The sequence below is a fragment of the Melanotaenia boesemani genome, chromosome 17 (assembly GCF_017639745.1).
Source record: "Melanotaenia boesemani isolate fMelBoe1 chromosome 17, fMelBoe1.pri, whole genome shotgun sequence".
NCBI lineage: Eukaryota > Metazoa > Chordata > Actinopteri > Atheriniformes > Melanotaeniidae > Melanotaenia > Melanotaenia boesemani.
Genome location: NC_055698.1, coordinates 4,250,150 through 4,268,164, shown reverse-complemented (window position 1 = coordinate 4,268,164; position 18,015 = coordinate 4,250,150). Strand labels below are relative to the sequence as shown.

The 18,015-nt window shown below is 42.4% G+C and overlaps 1 protein-coding gene across 6 annotated transcripts in view; it reads right to left on the bottom strand.

Annotated features, from left to right (window-relative positions):
- Window positions 1-16,582: 16,582 nt before the first annotated feature.
- The window catches only part of LOC121627999 (receptor-type tyrosine-protein phosphatase U-like), a 236,992-nt gene continuing 235,559 nt past the window's right edge, over window positions 16,583-18,015 (bottom strand). For all 6 annotated transcript variants that reach the window (XM_041966886.1, XM_041966889.1, XM_041966887.1 and 3 more), the window contains 2 exons: window positions 17,856-17,991; window positions 16,583-17,493 (listed from right to left, as the gene is read on the bottom strand). In XM_041966886.1, coding sequence (XP_041822820.1) covers window positions 17,431-17,493; window positions 17,856-17,991 — 199 coding nt within the window. In that variant the 3' untranslated portion in view covers window positions 16,583-17,430. The remainder of the gene's footprint in view (window positions 17,494-17,855; window positions 17,992-18,015) is intronic.

The window sequence follows — 18,015 nt, the reverse complement described above, 5'->3', positions numbered from 1 at the left end:
GGACAGAGAGACCACAGAACCAGACTGGACCTCCACCCTGCAGGATGCTTCATACGATGGAGCTGAAGAAAACTGTGGAGGATCTCGCTGCTGGCTCCAAAACATCTGAGTCTTTCTATTCGTCAGGAAGGAGTGATACCAGTGGATGAGATGGGGATTAATGTTCAACTGCTGTATGTTGGAGAGAAGATCTGTTTTGACTGTACTGTAGTCGAAGGAAAGTCAATAAACAGCACTCTGGCATATGACTTTCTTGAATCAAAAGGTGGATGAGTAGAGCGTCTTCGGTTCTGCACTCACCCCTATAGGCAAACTGATCGGGTCTGCACTGAACAGACTGGGACAGCAAAAATGTGAAGATTTTTTCCAATAATTTCATCACCACAGACCTTTTTTACACTTTGGCCAGCAGGCGGCGTAGTGTGCACACGAAGCCTTGAGAAATAAAGCATTTTCTAAACTAATGTGCTGGAAAGCTTCACGAGGCTTCATCTGGCCATCACTAGTATGTAGGACACATGGTCAGGTAAATTATATTCATCACATCATTTCCATGATGGCTCGGGAGGTAAAAAGGGGAAAGAAGTGGAATTTTTTGGGGTGTGAGTCAGAGATCCTGCTGGACTACGGTGAAAAATGTAAAAATGTTTAATTGGTGGGTACAGTGTGGGCATTACTTGTGTCAGAAAGGCAGAATAGTGGCAGCAGGTGGCAGATGCTGTTATCACACTGTCGGAAGGGAAAACACACCAGAGGCATCAGATGGTGTGGCTGGATATATCAGTTGGTTGAGCATCCGTCTGCCATGCACAAAGTTCAAATCCCACAAGGGTGAACAGTAACACCTTCTTGTTGGGGTCTAAGGCAAGACGCTGCAGCCCACAGTAAACTGTTTTGGAGAAAAGCGTCTGCTAAATGACAGTAATGATGCCGGCATGTAGTCTTTTGTTTTAATGTATAAAATAAATATGCACAGATACATCTGAGATTGGTAGCAGTTTATTTAGTGTTAAATAATATTTCTTTCTAGTTCCTGGGTGCTCCAGCTGGGTGGGCGGTGCTGCAGCTGTGACTGGAGAGGGTGAGGCCAGAGACTCCAGAGGAAGTCCTGCAGGTGCAGAGGGACATGTTCACAGCTATTAACCAGCTGGACAAGGAGCTGCGAGTAATTGAGACCGTCTTCATGGAAATTAAGACAACAGTTACAAAAGGATTGTGTAAGCATAAATAAATAAAGGAAATCCACATCTTGTGTGTTTCATAAGTGTTGCATCACATCTAGATCCTCCAGTCTTTCCCACTCTGCTGGATCAGAGATCAGAATAAATGACCGAAGTTTACTTTTCACATTTTCTTATACTGACTGGTAAATGTTGGCAGCAGACTCTCCTGGGCTCAATCCCAGATAGGCTTTAGGAAGATCAAACGAAACTAGCAAATCTTACTCTACGCTGGCGTTTGATTTGATGTAAGCACAATTCGCAGCATTCATTTGTTTGTTTGACTGGAAATGCCACATGGTGATGAGGTTGAAAGAGTTGTGGAATCACTTAAAAGTGTGTGAAGTAAAATGCAGCTTTTGTCATTGTAATGGTTGCTGAATTTGTGATGTTCCAGGGACAGTAGAATAAAACAAGGCAGCAGGTGCGGCTCTGAAATTTATAAGATACCCGTTTCACTAAAAAAAGAAATTTGGGGCGTCTGTGTTGCCATGGCGACGAGTGCTTTCCTTTTCCAGTAGTCAAGAGGGTGTCCCATTCCTGTCCGTCTTATTTATATCCTCCCTCTCCAATTGAAGAGCCCTCCATAGCTGTGAGAATCACTTCCTTGGGAGTGACACTCGGTAGAAGGGATAGTGTGTAGAGAGTGGTTTAGGACTGAGCCTTCAAACCTTTACTATGGAGCATGTTCAACAGACCCAGGGTTTCCTTAAAGGGCCCATTTCATGTATTTCCACATTTTTATGCAATCATCACCCGCAGCTCACTCACAAGACTTTTCCCCGCCAGCTTGGCTGCTATCAAGTCTTAGTTCCTGGATTTCCTAGACGGTGGGATGCTCAAAGTCTGAGGAAGATTTTTCTGAAATTGACCCAGTTAGTCTCAGATTGGTGAACCTCTGTCCATCTTTCCATCTGAGAGACTCTGCCTCTCTGAAATGTTCCTTTTATACCCAGTCATGTTACTGACCTGTTACCAGTTAACCTGGTTAGCTGTCAAATGCTCCTTCAGGTGTTTCTGATTTGTATCAGTTACTTTTCCAGCTTTTTGTTGCTCCTGTTCCAACTTTTTTCAGACGTGTTGCTGTCATCAGATTCACTCATAGCTCAGTTCATCTTTTTCATCACATGGTAAAATGTCTCAGTTTCTTCATCTGACGTTGTTTATCTGGGGATAAAATATGAGTTGAGGATTTCGCTTTTATTTACATTTTACACAGCGTTCCAACTGTTTTGGAATTGTGGTTGTACATTATTATTATTATTATTATTATGCTGAGTGTTGATCTTAGGCTTGGCCTCACAAATAAATAAACAAACAAATAAATGAAAAAGGAAAACAAACCTTGACAAAAACGGACTCCTCTGCTCTGATTTGTCACCAAGTTATTACCTCTTTGATTCACTGCTGCTGTTGCCCAGCAACTCCACTTAGGCTCTGTTTGCTCCAGACAGGGGCTGATAATACAGAGACCTGCTGGCATGGTGACCAGGACAACAGCCACTAGCATCCCATCAGAAGAACACACACACTGGAGAAATGAGATGAGGTGGGAAATTTTCTGGTTCAGAAAATAAGACTTCATTAGAGGAGCAGAAATATAGCCCCCATCTTCCCTCTGTTGTCATGGTATGAAACTGGAAGTCATGGACAATAAAATAGATGAGTTTACAGCCAACAGTGAGAACTCCAGGTTCAGACCAACATGATACCTTGCTTACGTAAACATGAGCAGCCATGTCTAAAGCCCAAATGTTATAAATCTCATTTCCAGAAATGACAGGAAATTCTCAAAATGTAAAAATTAGTTTGAACCTTTATTAAAAAGATACAAATCTAAAGAAATAATTTGAAGTTAATTTTACACATATTTAAAACTAAGCCTGCAGGGCCAGGCTACAACCTAAAAAATGTTGACCTTTCTAAGTGCTTTGGAGAGGGAACAAAACATCCAAGGAAGTTGAATAGAGAATGTAGCTAACCGGCTAATTAGCCACTAGCGTGACAGTCAAACTGATCACTACATTTTAATACATTCAGGTAAAACCCTACTAATCTTTTTAAATTTCATACACAGAAATGAAAACACAGCTTATTAACAAAACTGTCCACATATTTGACAGAACGAATGTGGAAATTGCTAAAATGAGCCCTTTGCTAGTAAAGTTTTCCTCCAGCTGAAAAGACTTCGCCCCTCTGAATGATAGTGGGCTTTGTCCTTTCTGGGTTCACTTTCTGCCATGTTACATAGCACTTTGTGAGTTCAGCATGTAGTGGTGGTCACCCTGACTCATTGCAGACCAGTTTGTGGTGAATGTGCTCTTCATTGCAGGAAAATCTCTTATGTTTGTATTGTGTTTTAGGGCTGTCAAACAATTTTCATCAGATTAATCACAGTTTACAAATTAATTAACCATGATTAATCACCATTTGCAACTCTAACTGAAATCTGCCCGTTTTTACTGTATTGTATCAACAGAATAAGTCAGTTCTTACAATATTTACTATTAAGACCTTCCCTTGGGTAAATATCAGATGTCCAATGGTCAGTAAATGCAGCATTTAATGTACTTCTATATGTTCTTCTAAATCATCTCTACCATGTTTTAGATCATATTTCAGAATTCATATATCATCATCTCACCAACCATCTCCATGGTGACAAAATCTGTAATATACCAGCAGATGTGACGACTGAAGTTAAACAGCCAACACTGATGAAGAAACTCCGATAAAACTGATGATCTGGATAAAAACTGATTTTTCCTTTTATCAATGAAGTGTGTTTGTGCAGCAGTGATAAAAGTCCTACAGCAGCATCACCCAAAGTAAACACCTGGGGCCGTTGTTCAAACAATTTAATCCGGATAAAAGCTATCCGGATTAAGGATTTAGGAATCCCATTTTTTGGGATGGCAGATCACGCAAAATAGGATTGGATCACCCTGATCCAGAACCCCATTTTTTTGGGATCACCAAATCTAGATTTCCAGCACGTAAATCAACATGGGCTTCCGGCCATGTGAAGAACAGCAGGTAGAAGAGCTGGGATGGGGTCATGTTAAGTGTTTTTTTTTTTTTTTTTTGTAAGTCATTTTGTTTAAATACAAGATCATGATTTCATCAAACAATATCAACTTGGGTATAAGTGCACGCAGCTTATTCAGTACTTGGTTGAGCCAACGAGCAGGGCAAATCTTTCTAACTCATTCTGTTGAGTAGAAGAATTAAGCTAAGTGCAGAAATGCTCCTTAAACAACTGAGTTTTTAGCTTGCTTTTAAAAGCGTATAAGGACTCTGCAGATCTGAGTTTGGTAGATCGTTCCACCACCAGGGGACAACAGAGGAGAAGAGTCTAGCATCTGGTTTTGCGCTACGTTATGGTGGGAGCACTAGGCGCTTTTCACTGGCAGACCGTAACTGTCAAGAGGGAGTGTAGCTCTGGATTAAGGAGTGAAGGTAGACTGGAGCCATTTGGGTTATTGTTTTGTAAGCCAGAAGCAGAGCTTTGAATTTGATGGTTGCTGCAACTGGAAGCCAGTGGAGAGCGATTAGCAGCGGAGTGACATGAGCTCTTTTGGGCTGGTTGAAGACCAGACGTGCTGCTGCGTTCTGGATCATCTGCAGAGGTTCAACTGAGCATGCAGGCAGGCCAGCCAGTAAGGAGTTGCAGTAGTCAATGCGTGAAATGACCAGAGCCTGGACCAGGAGCTGGGCAGTGTGTTCAATCAGGTAGAGTCTGATCCTCCTGATGTTGTAGAGAGCAAATCGGCAAGATCGAGCAACCGAGGCAACATGGTCCTCAGGTCAGCTGGTTGTCTACCACGATACCAAGATTCCTGGTAGAAGACGTAGACACAAGCGTGATAGAGTCAAGCTGCACAACAACACACCATAAACATCCACTTCTTCTTAGTATGACACCTCATCGGAATGAAAAAGCTCAGAGAGGTAAGGTGGGGCAAGGCCATTTAGACAGTTAAAAACAAACATAAGACGTTTAAAATTAACTCTAAAACAAACAGGTATCCAGTGTAATGAAGCCAGAACAGGGTAATGTGTTCTCTTCTATCAGTGCCCGTTAAAAGTCTTGCAGCAGCGTTCTGCACCACCTGCAGACGTAACAATGAGGACTGGCTCGCTCCCACATAAAGTCCATTACAGAAATCTAACCGAGATGAAAAAAAAGCTGGTATCCCGGTTTCAAAATGCTGCCGGGAGAGAACAGATTTAACCTTTGTCAACTGTCTTAAAGGATAAAAACACAACTACACTACAGCTCTAATATGGTGGTCTAATTTAAAATCACTGTTCAAAGTAAAATCCAGTTTGGTAATGGTTTTCTTAAAATATCCTGTCAGGGGTCCCAAATCATCCATCCAGCTTCTGCCGCTTATCCAGAGTCAGGTCGCGCGGGCAGCTGCCTAAGTAGGGAAACCCAGACTGCCCTCTCCCTGGCCACATTCAGCTCATCCGGGGGGATCCCGTGGCGTTCCCAGGCCAGCCGCGAGATGTAGTCCATCCAGTGTGTCCTGGGTCTATCCCGGGGCCTCTTTCCGGTGGGACGTGCCCGGAACACCTCACCAGGGAGGCGTCCAGGAGGCATAACTTTTTGGACAGAATTTCTAGGCGCCGCCAAGATGTTTAGGGGGTCTGGTATGATGGCCTCAAGATTGGGTCTCTGCTCTTTGCGGATGATGTGGTTCTGCTGGCTTCATTTGGCTGTGATCTTCAGCTCTCACAAGAGCAATTCGCAGCCGAGTGTGAAGTGGCTGAGATGAGAAACAGCACCTCCAAATCCGAGACCATGGCCCTCAGCCGGAAAAGGGTGGAGTGCCATCTCTGGGTCTGCAATGAGGTCCTGCCCCAAGTAGAGGAGTTCACGTATCTCGGAGTCTTGTTCACGAGTGAGGGAAGAATGGAGCGGGTCTCAAATCAACAGAAGTAGATTCACAGGAGCCATTTGTCCCAAACAGTGTCACCTCTAGATTTATTAAAATTTTTAAAAGTTCGGGGCTGACCAAGCTTTAATATCCTCCAAACAACTGAAAAGAGATCTGATCGAGAAGCCATTCCCCCTCTTTAGAGGCAAGTAGATCTGGCAGTCGTCAGCATAGCAGTGGAAGGCAAATCCATGCTTTCTCAGAATGGAACCCATTACAGTGTGTTACGAACCCTGTTTGTCTTGGGGTGGAAAAGGGCAGTAACACAATGAGTCCGAGTCAGGATAGTTATAATAAAACTAGTTTATTTACAATACGTCTTCAAAAACACCAAGGATTCAGTATTTTACAGTATATATGTATATACAATGTAAATAAGGATTTCAATATAAATCAAAACCAAAGTATCCCATAAATAAATAATACAAACTCTGACACTAACTTAAAGCTCAAGTAATCAAAACCACAGTTTTAACTTCAGGTGTCCTACAACAGGTTTAACCCCATAACGGTGGTTTACAAGTAACAAAAGGAAAAAGAAATAAAACCCAGGTAAAGTGTCTTACACAGACCTATAGAGCTTCAGCCAAACAAAGATCTCTGAGGTTCAATAATCGTCCCAAAGTGCGAGCTGTTCTATACAGCATGGGGTAACAACCAGCAAACACCTCGGTGTCTAGTCCCAAAGTGGCAAACTGTGTTGCAATCACATACAGCGGCCTCGAATGATGGCAATCCGAGGTATTTAAAGGAGAGGAGTCTTCCTGAATGACCAGTCACAAAGGGTCCAGAACAGCCAGTAACCAATCCCAGTGAAGGAGGGTGGATCCACAGTTGTCAGTTCCGTAGCCAATCGCCTGGAAGCACTGGCACAGTCAATTTGCATATAAGGCTTCAGACTATTCCAAAATTTTGTGATCTACTGTGTCAAATGCAGCAGTTAAATTAAGCAAAACCAAAACAACAGTCACCTGAATCACATGCTAGGAAAATGTCATTAATGACCTTAAATAATGCAGATTCTGTGCTATGGAGGGCTTTAAAATCCGATAAAAAAAAAAAAAATAAAAAAAAACCTCTAGTGTGCCATTTCTGTCCAAAAATGATTTCACTAAAAAACTCTACAACTAGCAACTTTTCCAATGAAAACCTTTAAGAAATTATTACACATCTCATTTGATGCTTCCAAATATACATTTTGTGGAGGATTAAGAAATAAGTTAATTGTGTTCAATAACACATGAGGGTTATGTTGGCTGGATGAGATGATGCTTTCAAAGTGTTTCCTTTTTTCCTCTTTCAGTGCTCTGGTTTTGACAATAGCAGCTTTGCATAATTTGATGTGACACCTGCAGTTTATCCTTCTTCCACCGTCTTTCTGCTTGGCAACACTCTCTCCTGGCAGCCCGAGTCCTGCCATTAAACCAGGGCTCTGGTTTAACCTTAAAGTACTTGGTTTTCAGTGGAACCACAGAATCCTGGATGGTTTGGCAAGATGTCTCAAACCAGGAGCTGAGCTCCTCTGTGTCATTGGAAGAAAAGTCTGGGGGAACATGAAGCTGATTAAAAGCAGAAGAGGAAGAGTTAAAAGTCTGACAGCAATGAGAAGGAGTGCAAGCTTTATCTGAAGTTAAAACCAACATCAAATAGAACAGACATATGATCTGAAAGTCCAGATGTCACTTGCGGTGGAGGTAAGGAACCAACAGCAGGATTCCCTGCAGACTGGTGCAGGAACAAGTTTTGATGAGTGAACCAAAAGAACTTTGGAAACACAACAAGGATCTGACCATACACAACTGAAACCAAGGGGTATGAACTAGGGTGAGCTAACAAGGAACAGGTGCAGCAAATTAGCAAATCAAACCAGGTGTACAAATGAAATGAGAAGAAAGCAAAACAGAATATGCAAGAGGAAAACTCAACAAAATAAAATAGGAAAACTAAACTAAACATGACAGGACTACAAAACCTTAAACCAAAGCCCACAGATAATGAAACCAAAGGCATATATTTCTAAGCTGGACACTGGCAAACCATACGAAAGAATCAGATCCAGTGTGTGTCCATGCTGGTGTGTTGGGCCATGTACACTCTGTACCAAGTTAAAAAATCTATGAGGCTTAAGAAGTCCTTTTTCAGTGGTTTGTCAGGACAGCACATATGAATATTAAAATCTTCAACAATAAGGACATGGTCATAGCTTGACATAATCCTAGCTAAAAGGTCAGAAAAGCAATCTACAAAATTCTCATTTTACTTTGGGAGGACAGTACACGATAACGCAGAAAACCGGGTTTATGCAACTTACTTTAAACGAGGTAAAAAAATGTTTAATTAACATAAAACTGTTTAATTGATGGGCATGGCATGGGCATTACTAGTGTCAGAAAGGCTGAATAATGGCAGCAGGTGGCAGATGCTGTCATCCAGTGTCAGAAGGGAAGAAACGCCAGAGGCATCAAAACATGGGGCTGGATATCTCAGTCAGTAGAGGTTCTGTCTGCCATGTGGGAGACTGAAGTTCAAATCCTACAGGCTTAGTCGTTTTGGAGAAAAGCGTCTGCTAAATGACAGTAATGATGTCGGTAATTTAGTCATTTTTTTAATTTATAAATTAAATATGTACAGATACATATGAGATTGGTAGCAGTTTATTTAGTGTTGAATAATATTTCTTTCTAGTTGCTGGGTGCTCCAGCTGGGTGGGTGGTGCTCCAGCTGGGTAGGCGGTGCAGAGGGACATGATCACCACTATTAACGAGGTGGACAAGGAGTTGTGGGAAATAAAGACCATCTGAACAGAAATGATTACAACAATAAAAAAGCATTGTGTAAAAATAAATAAATAAATAAAAGGAAATCCTCCTCTTGTGTGTTTCATTAATGTTGCATCACTTCTAGACCTCCAGCCTACAGTCTGTGTCCCACTCTGCTGGAATGAAGGACCAACATGCTGGCAGGAGACTGTCACCTTATTTAGCTGGATGTGTTTTTATAACATGGAAGTTTTGTTTCACAATGGCAGAACATATTTTAGTGATTGAAGTTCTTATTAATATCATCTCCCTTTTTCCTGCAGGCATCCAGGAAATGAGACCCGTGAAGGTAATCCACTCGATGGCCATGTTCTGCGTCAGTGTAAACTTCAGTTGTACAATCCAACCGCTTTGTCTTCCATGACGGTGGTCACGCTTCCACCATGAGGGTAGCGTAGGAACCCAGTACAGATGAGCTGGAAGTCCTTCCAGGAGCGGCGGTATGGTTTTGTGTCCACCATTATCAAATGGGATTAGATTATGTTGATAATGTTGGAGGTTCAACAATGTTTGGAGATCATATACCAGCATAGACTCAGTGCTTTGAATGATCAGAGTCAAAAAGTGCAGAAATACAAAAATCTGTCAGGGACAGATGAACAGCCCAGCACCCAGGTGCCATCTTGCCTCCTCTGCAAACTGGAAATAGCCCTGCTCCCAAAACAGGGACACCCCCCAGCCAGGACCAGATCCCCTTGTGGGCCGCTGAGGGTTTCCCCACCCCACAGCTGCCACCTGTCAGTGCCTCTGGTACAAGTCCCGCCCAGTTCAGAGAAGTCATTTTAGCAGAATTGTTCACCCCGCTGCCTGGTGGGCTGTTCCTGAATTCCCGTTTCTGTCATGGTGAATTCTGGGGGACGTGTGTAGTGGACTCTAGGACCATAATTCACAATACTGATATGTTGCCTTGTGTTCCTGTACTCATGTATTGTTTAATGCTCCTTCAGTGTTGTAAGGACACTGTCACTTTACCTGCATTGCTTCACGTTTTATTTACTTTTTGGGCCACACCGTGTTTGACACGGTTTTTGGAGCTTTAATAAATGACACACAGTTGCATTGTCAACGTGAGAAATTGCCTCTTCACTTGTTTATCAAGATTCCCACGCCATACAGGATTTGTCATGAAGGGTCTTAATCCAGACTGGTTCCACCATCCACACATGTTCTAGACTTCCAAGATTTTTACAAGTTCTCATCTGCTTGGCTGTGTAGAAACTGGCCTGAAACAGCAGATGGTTTTAGGTATTTTTTCAGATCAAAGTTTGACTCTTTCTTTGGTAATAAGTATCTATGCCGTCAGATACCTCAACAGTACCAACATATCTACAGCATGAACTGCAGCTGAACTTTGAGACATATGTGAACATCCTGCAAAAGTCATGTTGTTAAATGTTAAATACAAGAGATGTCCGATAAAATTATATTGAAATGATATTTGTAGCGGCTGTAGCTCAGGAGGAAGAGCGGTCGTCTACCAACCGGATAGTTGGTGCATTTTTTCCAGGCTTCCCGACTCCATGCAGAAGTGTCCTTGGGCAAGACACTAAACCCCACACTGCCTCCCTATGTGCCTATTGGGGAATAAATGTGTGCTTGTAGAAAGCACTTCGTATATAACAACATTTCTAACAATTAGTTTACAATAGAAGTGCTGAATGAGTGTGTGTGAATGTGACATGTTGAAGTGCTTTCAGTGGTCAACATGACTAGAAAAGTGCTGTATAAGTACAGTCCATTTACCATCAAAGAAAACTGTGTATTGATAAGCTGTAGAGTTTTCAGTTTAATTGAATTTATCAGCATTTTCAAATGCCTACATTTTATTAGCAAAATACAAATTACTCAAAATAAAACAATTCCCTTCAGGGATCCTTAAAGCCTTCCTGATGCCCGTTTCTGCTTTCCTGGACGATGGTTTACAGTGTGGGTCATGGATCGGATAGCTGTGCATGTATTATAGCAGTAGGCGGGTGTTGGGCAGGGTGTAACCACCTCACACCCCTGTAGCTTCTCTTGGGAGTTCTCAGGAGAAGATGGAGATGCAGATTCTGCTTACTGTGAATCAAAGGAATAAAGCAGGGTCATTACTGAGGCACCTGACATCTTCCCTCCCACGTCCACAGATTTAGCTGTTTTTTCCTGCACTGCGGAATGATTTGCTGCCTTCTTACCGAGCATAATCAATGATGATTTGCCATCCAAAGACACATTTTATTGAAAAACATCAGCTTTTCTTGTCAGCAGGTATTTCAGACCTTGTGTGACATAATTTAATTAGACTGTGTAAAGAGATGAGAGGGGGCTTCTGGTCCACATCCCCGCTAAGAGCAATCTAATTTAATGCAAAGTTCTGTCAGAGATAAGATGAATCAGCATGGAGATAAAATGAACTCAAATTGAAATTGCCATCAGTTAAGAGAGGACACAACTTCACCAGCCAGACTGCAGCTTGAATTTGTCTCAGAATAAAGATATTAATTAATTCACATGACTAAACATTGCATGGCTGGAGCCTGAACACAAAGCCAGCAGGTGGGATGAGATGAAACCGTAAATTTGTCTTGCAGGGTCTTCAGGGTCTGCTCCCCCCATGTTCATCAGCACATGTGGCCCCCGGGAAACAAGCTCCTGCCTGATCAAGAGAAAATTTTTACAGAGCCATTCAAAGAGAGGCAGCAAAGCAGAGCCAGAGGATGTGTTGTGGAGAGCAGCCCAGCGTTGTTATTGGTTTCTATCGGCTCAGCGTGACTGCTCTCTTATGTGGGTATTAATAAGTTATGAGTGAGAATTTGAACAAACAAAAGGCTCTTTTCGGTTTTCTGTGATTGCTCTCTTAGTAGGAGGGTGTTACAAAGAAAAACTAAACAGAAGTGCAAATAAAAACCTAGTGGAGTGGAAAGAAAACAGCGACTGCACATGAAATCTTCTGTTTCCATCCTGAGCAACTCATTTTTTTATAATTACCTTCCAAGCAGCCAGGTTTTGTTTTTTATCTTTTAAAGACGTCCTCAGCAGTACTTCTCCAGAGTTTGAGGTTTTTTAGTTTTTATGTGACCTGTTTTTTCTCTCATTTTTAGTCCAGACCTTTTACCTGACAATTTTTAGAGAAGATTATTTGTGAAGTCGCTGACCTGTGAATCATACAAACATAAAAAGACTCGTTACTCAAGAACCAGCGTTGACCACAGCAGAGGAATATTATCTGAAAGTGATGGCCTCAAGGAATAAGAACAAATCCAGCCAGGACCTGAACCAGGACCCGATGCATCTGGACCTTCAGCTGATCCATCTACTGTTGGCAGAAGCCTCACCAGAACTGGTCTCCATGGAAACATGTCTGTCAAGTACAATGATAAGAACAAATAGAGGCTTTGAGAGGAAATATGAGGTCCCGTGTAAAAGAGTTGTGCCCAACAGACATGTTTGATCCTGACGTTCTATAAAGCTCGATTTAAGTTAAACCCCGACAGGAAGGAAAGGAAGGAAAACAGGGAGAAAAGGCTGAGGTAGGTCACACAAAAACTGGACTGATGATCAGTGGAAACAGGTCTGATGGAGGGATGGTTCCTCCCTAGAACCTGGACCACAACATTGTTGAAGCAGAGGGGGATCAGTTGGACAGAGAATGGAACAAAAGGTAGAAAAGTCCAAAGAAGAGTTTTGGAAAGTCCTTCAAGGATCCTGGAGAACTGTTCCTAAAGACTACGTAAAGAGATGTATTTCCTCAGACAACTCCCCAGTACTTCAGTGGCTCCACTTAGCTTTAAGAATCTATTTTAAGGATCATTGCAGACCTAAAAGTTCCTGAAATACCTCCTTTGTATATCTCTGAGTTTTTCTGTCATTTATTTGCCTTTATTATGTTTTACATTTTTTTTTAGATTCATTTAAAATGTTCAGTCTTTGTCACCAATAGTTTTATATTTGCTTTAATAACAAACTTGAGGAATCAGACTGCTTAAAAATAATGATGCTTTCGGATATTCTCAGTCTGTAGGAATCATAAAAAACTTTTTTGCTTTATATTTTACAATTTAATTTATATTTGAATATAAATGTCAATAAATAAATCATGTTTCACTGGTAAAAGCACTCACTGTCGTCTTCATCAGGTCCACCTTCTAGTACCGGGTCGGACCTTTTTAATTCCTGGTGTGATAGATGAAAGCAGGTGGTGGAAACCTTCCTCAGAGGTTTTCTCCATATTGACATGACAGCATCACACAGTTGCTGCAGGTTTGTCGGCTGCATCCATGATGAGAATCTCCCGTTCCACCACATCCCAAAGCTGCTCTACTGGACTGAGATCTGGTGGCTATGGAGGTCGTTGGAGTCCAGTGAACTCATTGTCATGTTCTAGAAAGCAGGTGGAGATGATCTGAGCTTTGTGACGTGGTGCATTATCCTGCTGGAAGTAGCATCAGAAGATGCTCCACTGTGGTCATAAAGGGATGGACATGGTCAGCAACAATACTCAGGTAGGCTGTGGTGGTTAAACCAAGTAATGTTGGTACTAAGGGGCCAAGAAAATCTCCCTCCACCATTACACCAGCAGCAGCCTGAAGCGTTGATCCAGGGCAGGATGGATCCATGTTTTCATGTTTCCAGCAGATTCTGAGCCTAGCATCTGAATGTGGAGCTGAAATGTGAGACTCATCAGACCAGCAACGTTTCTCCATCTTCTATTGTCCAGTGTTGGTGAGTCTGTGTGAATTGTAGCCTCAGTTTCCTGTTTTTAGCTGACAGGAGGCTCCCAGTGTGTCTTCTGCTGGTTCCTGGTCCAGACAACTGCTGCTCACTGGATATTTTCTCTTCTTCAGACCATTCTCTGGAAACCCCAGAGTTGGTTGTGGGTGAAAATCCAAGTAAATACTCAGACCAACAACCATGCCACGTTCAAAGTCTCTTAAATCCTCTTTCCTCCTCATTCTGATGCTCAGTTTGAACTTCAGCAAGTCGTCTTCAACACGTCTACATGACTACATGCTGCCATGCGATTGGCTCATTAGATACAGGTTTACCTAATAAATTCACCAAAAAAATGAGGGGTGGCTCACATCGTGTGTTTCTGTTGATTACTTCAAATAAATTATACCTAATTAGCAAAACCATTAATACCCACAGGCCTGCATCCTACTTTATATTTAGGGTGCAGAAGTCTCCAACACTTAAACAGGATCTTTTCGTTGTGAAACAATGGCCCTACTCTAATTACAGACACCGCCTCTGGAACAATGAGTCTCACTCTGTTCTCTGATGCATTTAGCTTCAAAAAGAAAAAGGCAGCAGCGGTGAGGGGTTTTTCTTCTTTTTTTTTCCTTTTTCAGTAGCATGAAGAAAAAAAATCCAGGTTTCTGTAATCTGACATGAACAGATGTTTGAGGAGAGTGTTGTCCCCATCCCTTTATGCTCTGCACACAATAGCAATTTTGTTTTTCATCCAGTGGGTATTATGAAGCTTTTCATCATTTTTTAAATGCTCTACAGGCAGATCTATTGCTTGTGAAATAGGTGGTGAGAACGTAATGGAACAACACTGACAACTGAACAGCACCGGCCAGCCCAGCTTCTGACCCTCAGGATATTGCTGAACTATTTCTGGACTTCATCTGTCTTGCTGTCTGACGCGCTCCCCGGCATGCATTACAAGTCTTCATCCAGAAAGTGCACAGGCAGCATATGGATAAAAAGTAAAGCTCAGGAGGGGCAGGAGAGGGTCAACCAGTGAATCAGCAGAGATTATCTGCAGCTCATAAAACACTCTAACCACATGTGGCCTCGTTTGTAAAGCGCCACATGCAGATTAAGTGTGCTGCGCCCTCAATCAATGGATCATCAGGACTCCCTCCAATTAAAGAGCTGGCTGAATACGATGAGCTTCGTTTGGTGGCAATGATTAAAAAAGTCCATTAAAACTGCTAATTAAATGATAAGCATAAATTAAAACAGGTCAGGGGAGCAAACTGAAGGGTTGTTCAGCTGCATTATCTGAGGCAGGGATGGTCGGGGTAGTGGTGGCTCTGTAGAGGGGGTTTATCAACAAGTTTTCTATCTCAAAGTCAGAAGTGGTTAAAAATATCTTCTACATTGTTCAGCGGTGGTCGCACGTCTCTGCGGAGCCCCGTTAACTCAGATGAAACTAGTGAAGACTCAGGTTTACAGCCCTGCTTCCTAGCAGGAAGAAACATTTACATTATTCACAGCTACATTATTTATTTATTGGTTTATTCAAGATTAATTAATTAAATACACATAAAACAAGACATTCAATGTAAAGATGAACCAATACAGATTCCAGCATCGATGTGATTCTCTGTGTTTGTACTCGTATGTGGAATTTATCAAAGTGTTTTAACAGAACCCAATTCCAGTGTGAAAAAATTCAGGTTGTCAAGATGAACATGTTAATACAAAGAGCTTCATCTGAGGAATTATCGTGTTAATTTCACACATTAAAAACAACAATGTTATTACTGTTAAATATCAGAATTTGGCTTTATCTGGGTGAGAGAAGCTGGTTTTGTTGGTGCTTTGAACCAATTTTGAACCAAATCCACCAAAAACCCACTTTATCCTCCTTGTTTATGAAGATTGTTTAAGTTTTCCAGTTTTATGAACCATTTATGTTGGACCACAGACTGTATATAAAAGATGGACGGAGCCGCATGGACGAGCTGAATTGAAGTTCATTGGGTGGCTCCCACCGTCGCTATCTTGGCAGCGTTACGCGTGTCGTCATTACCGGAAAATCTAAAAATGGGCAAAGAGGTTGAGCTGCGAGGGGGACTGTGAAGGTGGGAGTGGATGATTGACACCCATCAAACTCCAAGCTGCCTGTAGCTAACAGCTAACTGAGCTAACAGTAGCTAACCAGTTAACGGAGGTAGGCGGGCTAAAGCTAAGGCATGCTGTTAGCCGGCTAAAAACAGTGGTTGTGCTACACTCTCCCTTTTTGCCGCAAATGTTGGATACCTGTCAATCAAAAGGACACACCCCCTAATTATGCAGAATTTAAAAAATTAAATAACATCCAAAAGTTCAGCCCCCTCATAATTGTCATGAAGGTAAACTTAACCTATTAATCTTAAAATGGGAGTCTATGGGGATTGACTCTGTTTTGGAGCCAGCCCCTAGTGGATGAAGGAGGAACTGCAATTTTTAGCACTTCCGCATAGGCTTCACATTTTACCGGCGAAGGTTGTCAATTGCGCTGGACGCAGAAGACAGAGACGCAGACGGACGAAGATGCAGATGTATGGATGGTCCAGAAGCTGGTTTGGAGCAGCAGGTTGTTCCAGATACCAGGAACCAGTCCAGAAGCCGGTCTGGAGGGGTGGATGATTCTGAATGTAGCTAAAACAAAAGTAAACATGCTACAATCAATCGTACCGATCACTGAGAAGCTCGACATTGAACAGGTTCATGAAATGGCCAGATGTCCCACTAGGTGGGGATCAATCATGGGATAAACATATTGATCATGGTAAGAAAATGGTTAGATCTTAGTGTTAACAAGCAGCAGAACAGTTGGAGCTGATAAAACAGCCGGTGAGTGTCCCTGAAACTTCAGTCAGTAATAACGAACAAACATCACAGCTTTTAATTAACAGCATATTTTATTTCCTTTCCTGATTTTACACTATTTAGAAAGTAAACACATTGAATAAATACAAATTTAGAAAGCAAGAGATTTTAGCTGTTCTCTCACAGCATGGTTATTTTCATGAAAGCGGGGGGGATTCACGTCGCAGACCCCACCCAGAAGCCACACACTGCAATGACACACTTAAGACTGGGCATGCAGATGCTGAACCCTAACCCCAGTTACAGACACAAAGGATGGACTGGCACACTGAGAAGACGTAGAGAAACATCTAGAAACACCCGAGGGGAAGGAAAACAAAAAACAACTATATACACGAAGAATAAATAAAGAGAAATCAGAGACAGATCCACTGTACAGATACAGAATGTCCCACTTTCCACCCTCGGTTAAGCTTCATCATCCTCATCATCCACAGTTAGGTTCAGATATAGTACAGTACAACATGGGGCGTCACCAACAGCAGATTGCACCATTTACAGTGTTACAAACAAACATAAACCCGGTGGATGGAGTTCCCTTCCAGTTTGTTCATAATAAGGCAGGATACAGAGGAGCTCTTTAGATCCCGTCGGACCGTCGGTCATCACTGAGTCGGGCTGCCTTGACAGTGTTCTGATAAAGTCCACTCCACTCCTGGTGGAGTCCTCTGGTTTGGCACAGAAGACGGGTTGGATCAGAGTCCAGGAGAAGCAGTAGTATGTTACACGTTGTCCAGTCAGCTTGCTCATCATAACGTTTCATCCAGGCTTGGCAATGGTGTGTAAGGACTGATATCCAGGATGTAGGATCCAGGAACCAGACCGTCTCCTTCAGGAGGGACCAGGAGGATGGGAACGGTGCTATCTGACTTCTAAGCAGTCCAGGTACTCCTGGGCCAGGTCATAGCAGAACCGGTACTGCTCCTGGGAACAGGAAACTCATTAGCTTTAAAACAAATAGCTAGATAGACAATTTGTGACTTTATAGATTGTTTTATGAAGAATTTATTCATGTCTAGAACCATCCTGCAGGTAGCCTGGCACACCTGGATCAGAAGACTCCAGGACTTTTTACCATCCTGCCATCAAATACTTTCACCACAAGCTGTGATTTCTTTACACTTTTTACAGTTTTTATCATAAAAAAGAGGGAAAAGGTCTGTTAATGAACGGTAGTGTTGTCCAGCTCTTAGATTTAGTGTATCACTTGTGCAGCCTGGATGCTCCCGCCGGAGCGTAGCAGGAGGGTTAGGGTTAAAAACAGAGAAGAAGTACTGCTTCCTCACCATCGTCTCCACCATGTTTGGCTTTGAGTTGCGCAGCGTTTTGGCAGCGAAGAAGACGTCCACCATGCTGTGGTGACGAATCATTTCCAGGATCATGGTGCAGGCGCAGAAAGTTCCGCTCCGACCGCCACCGTTCCTGCTCCGGTAGAAACCAACAAAG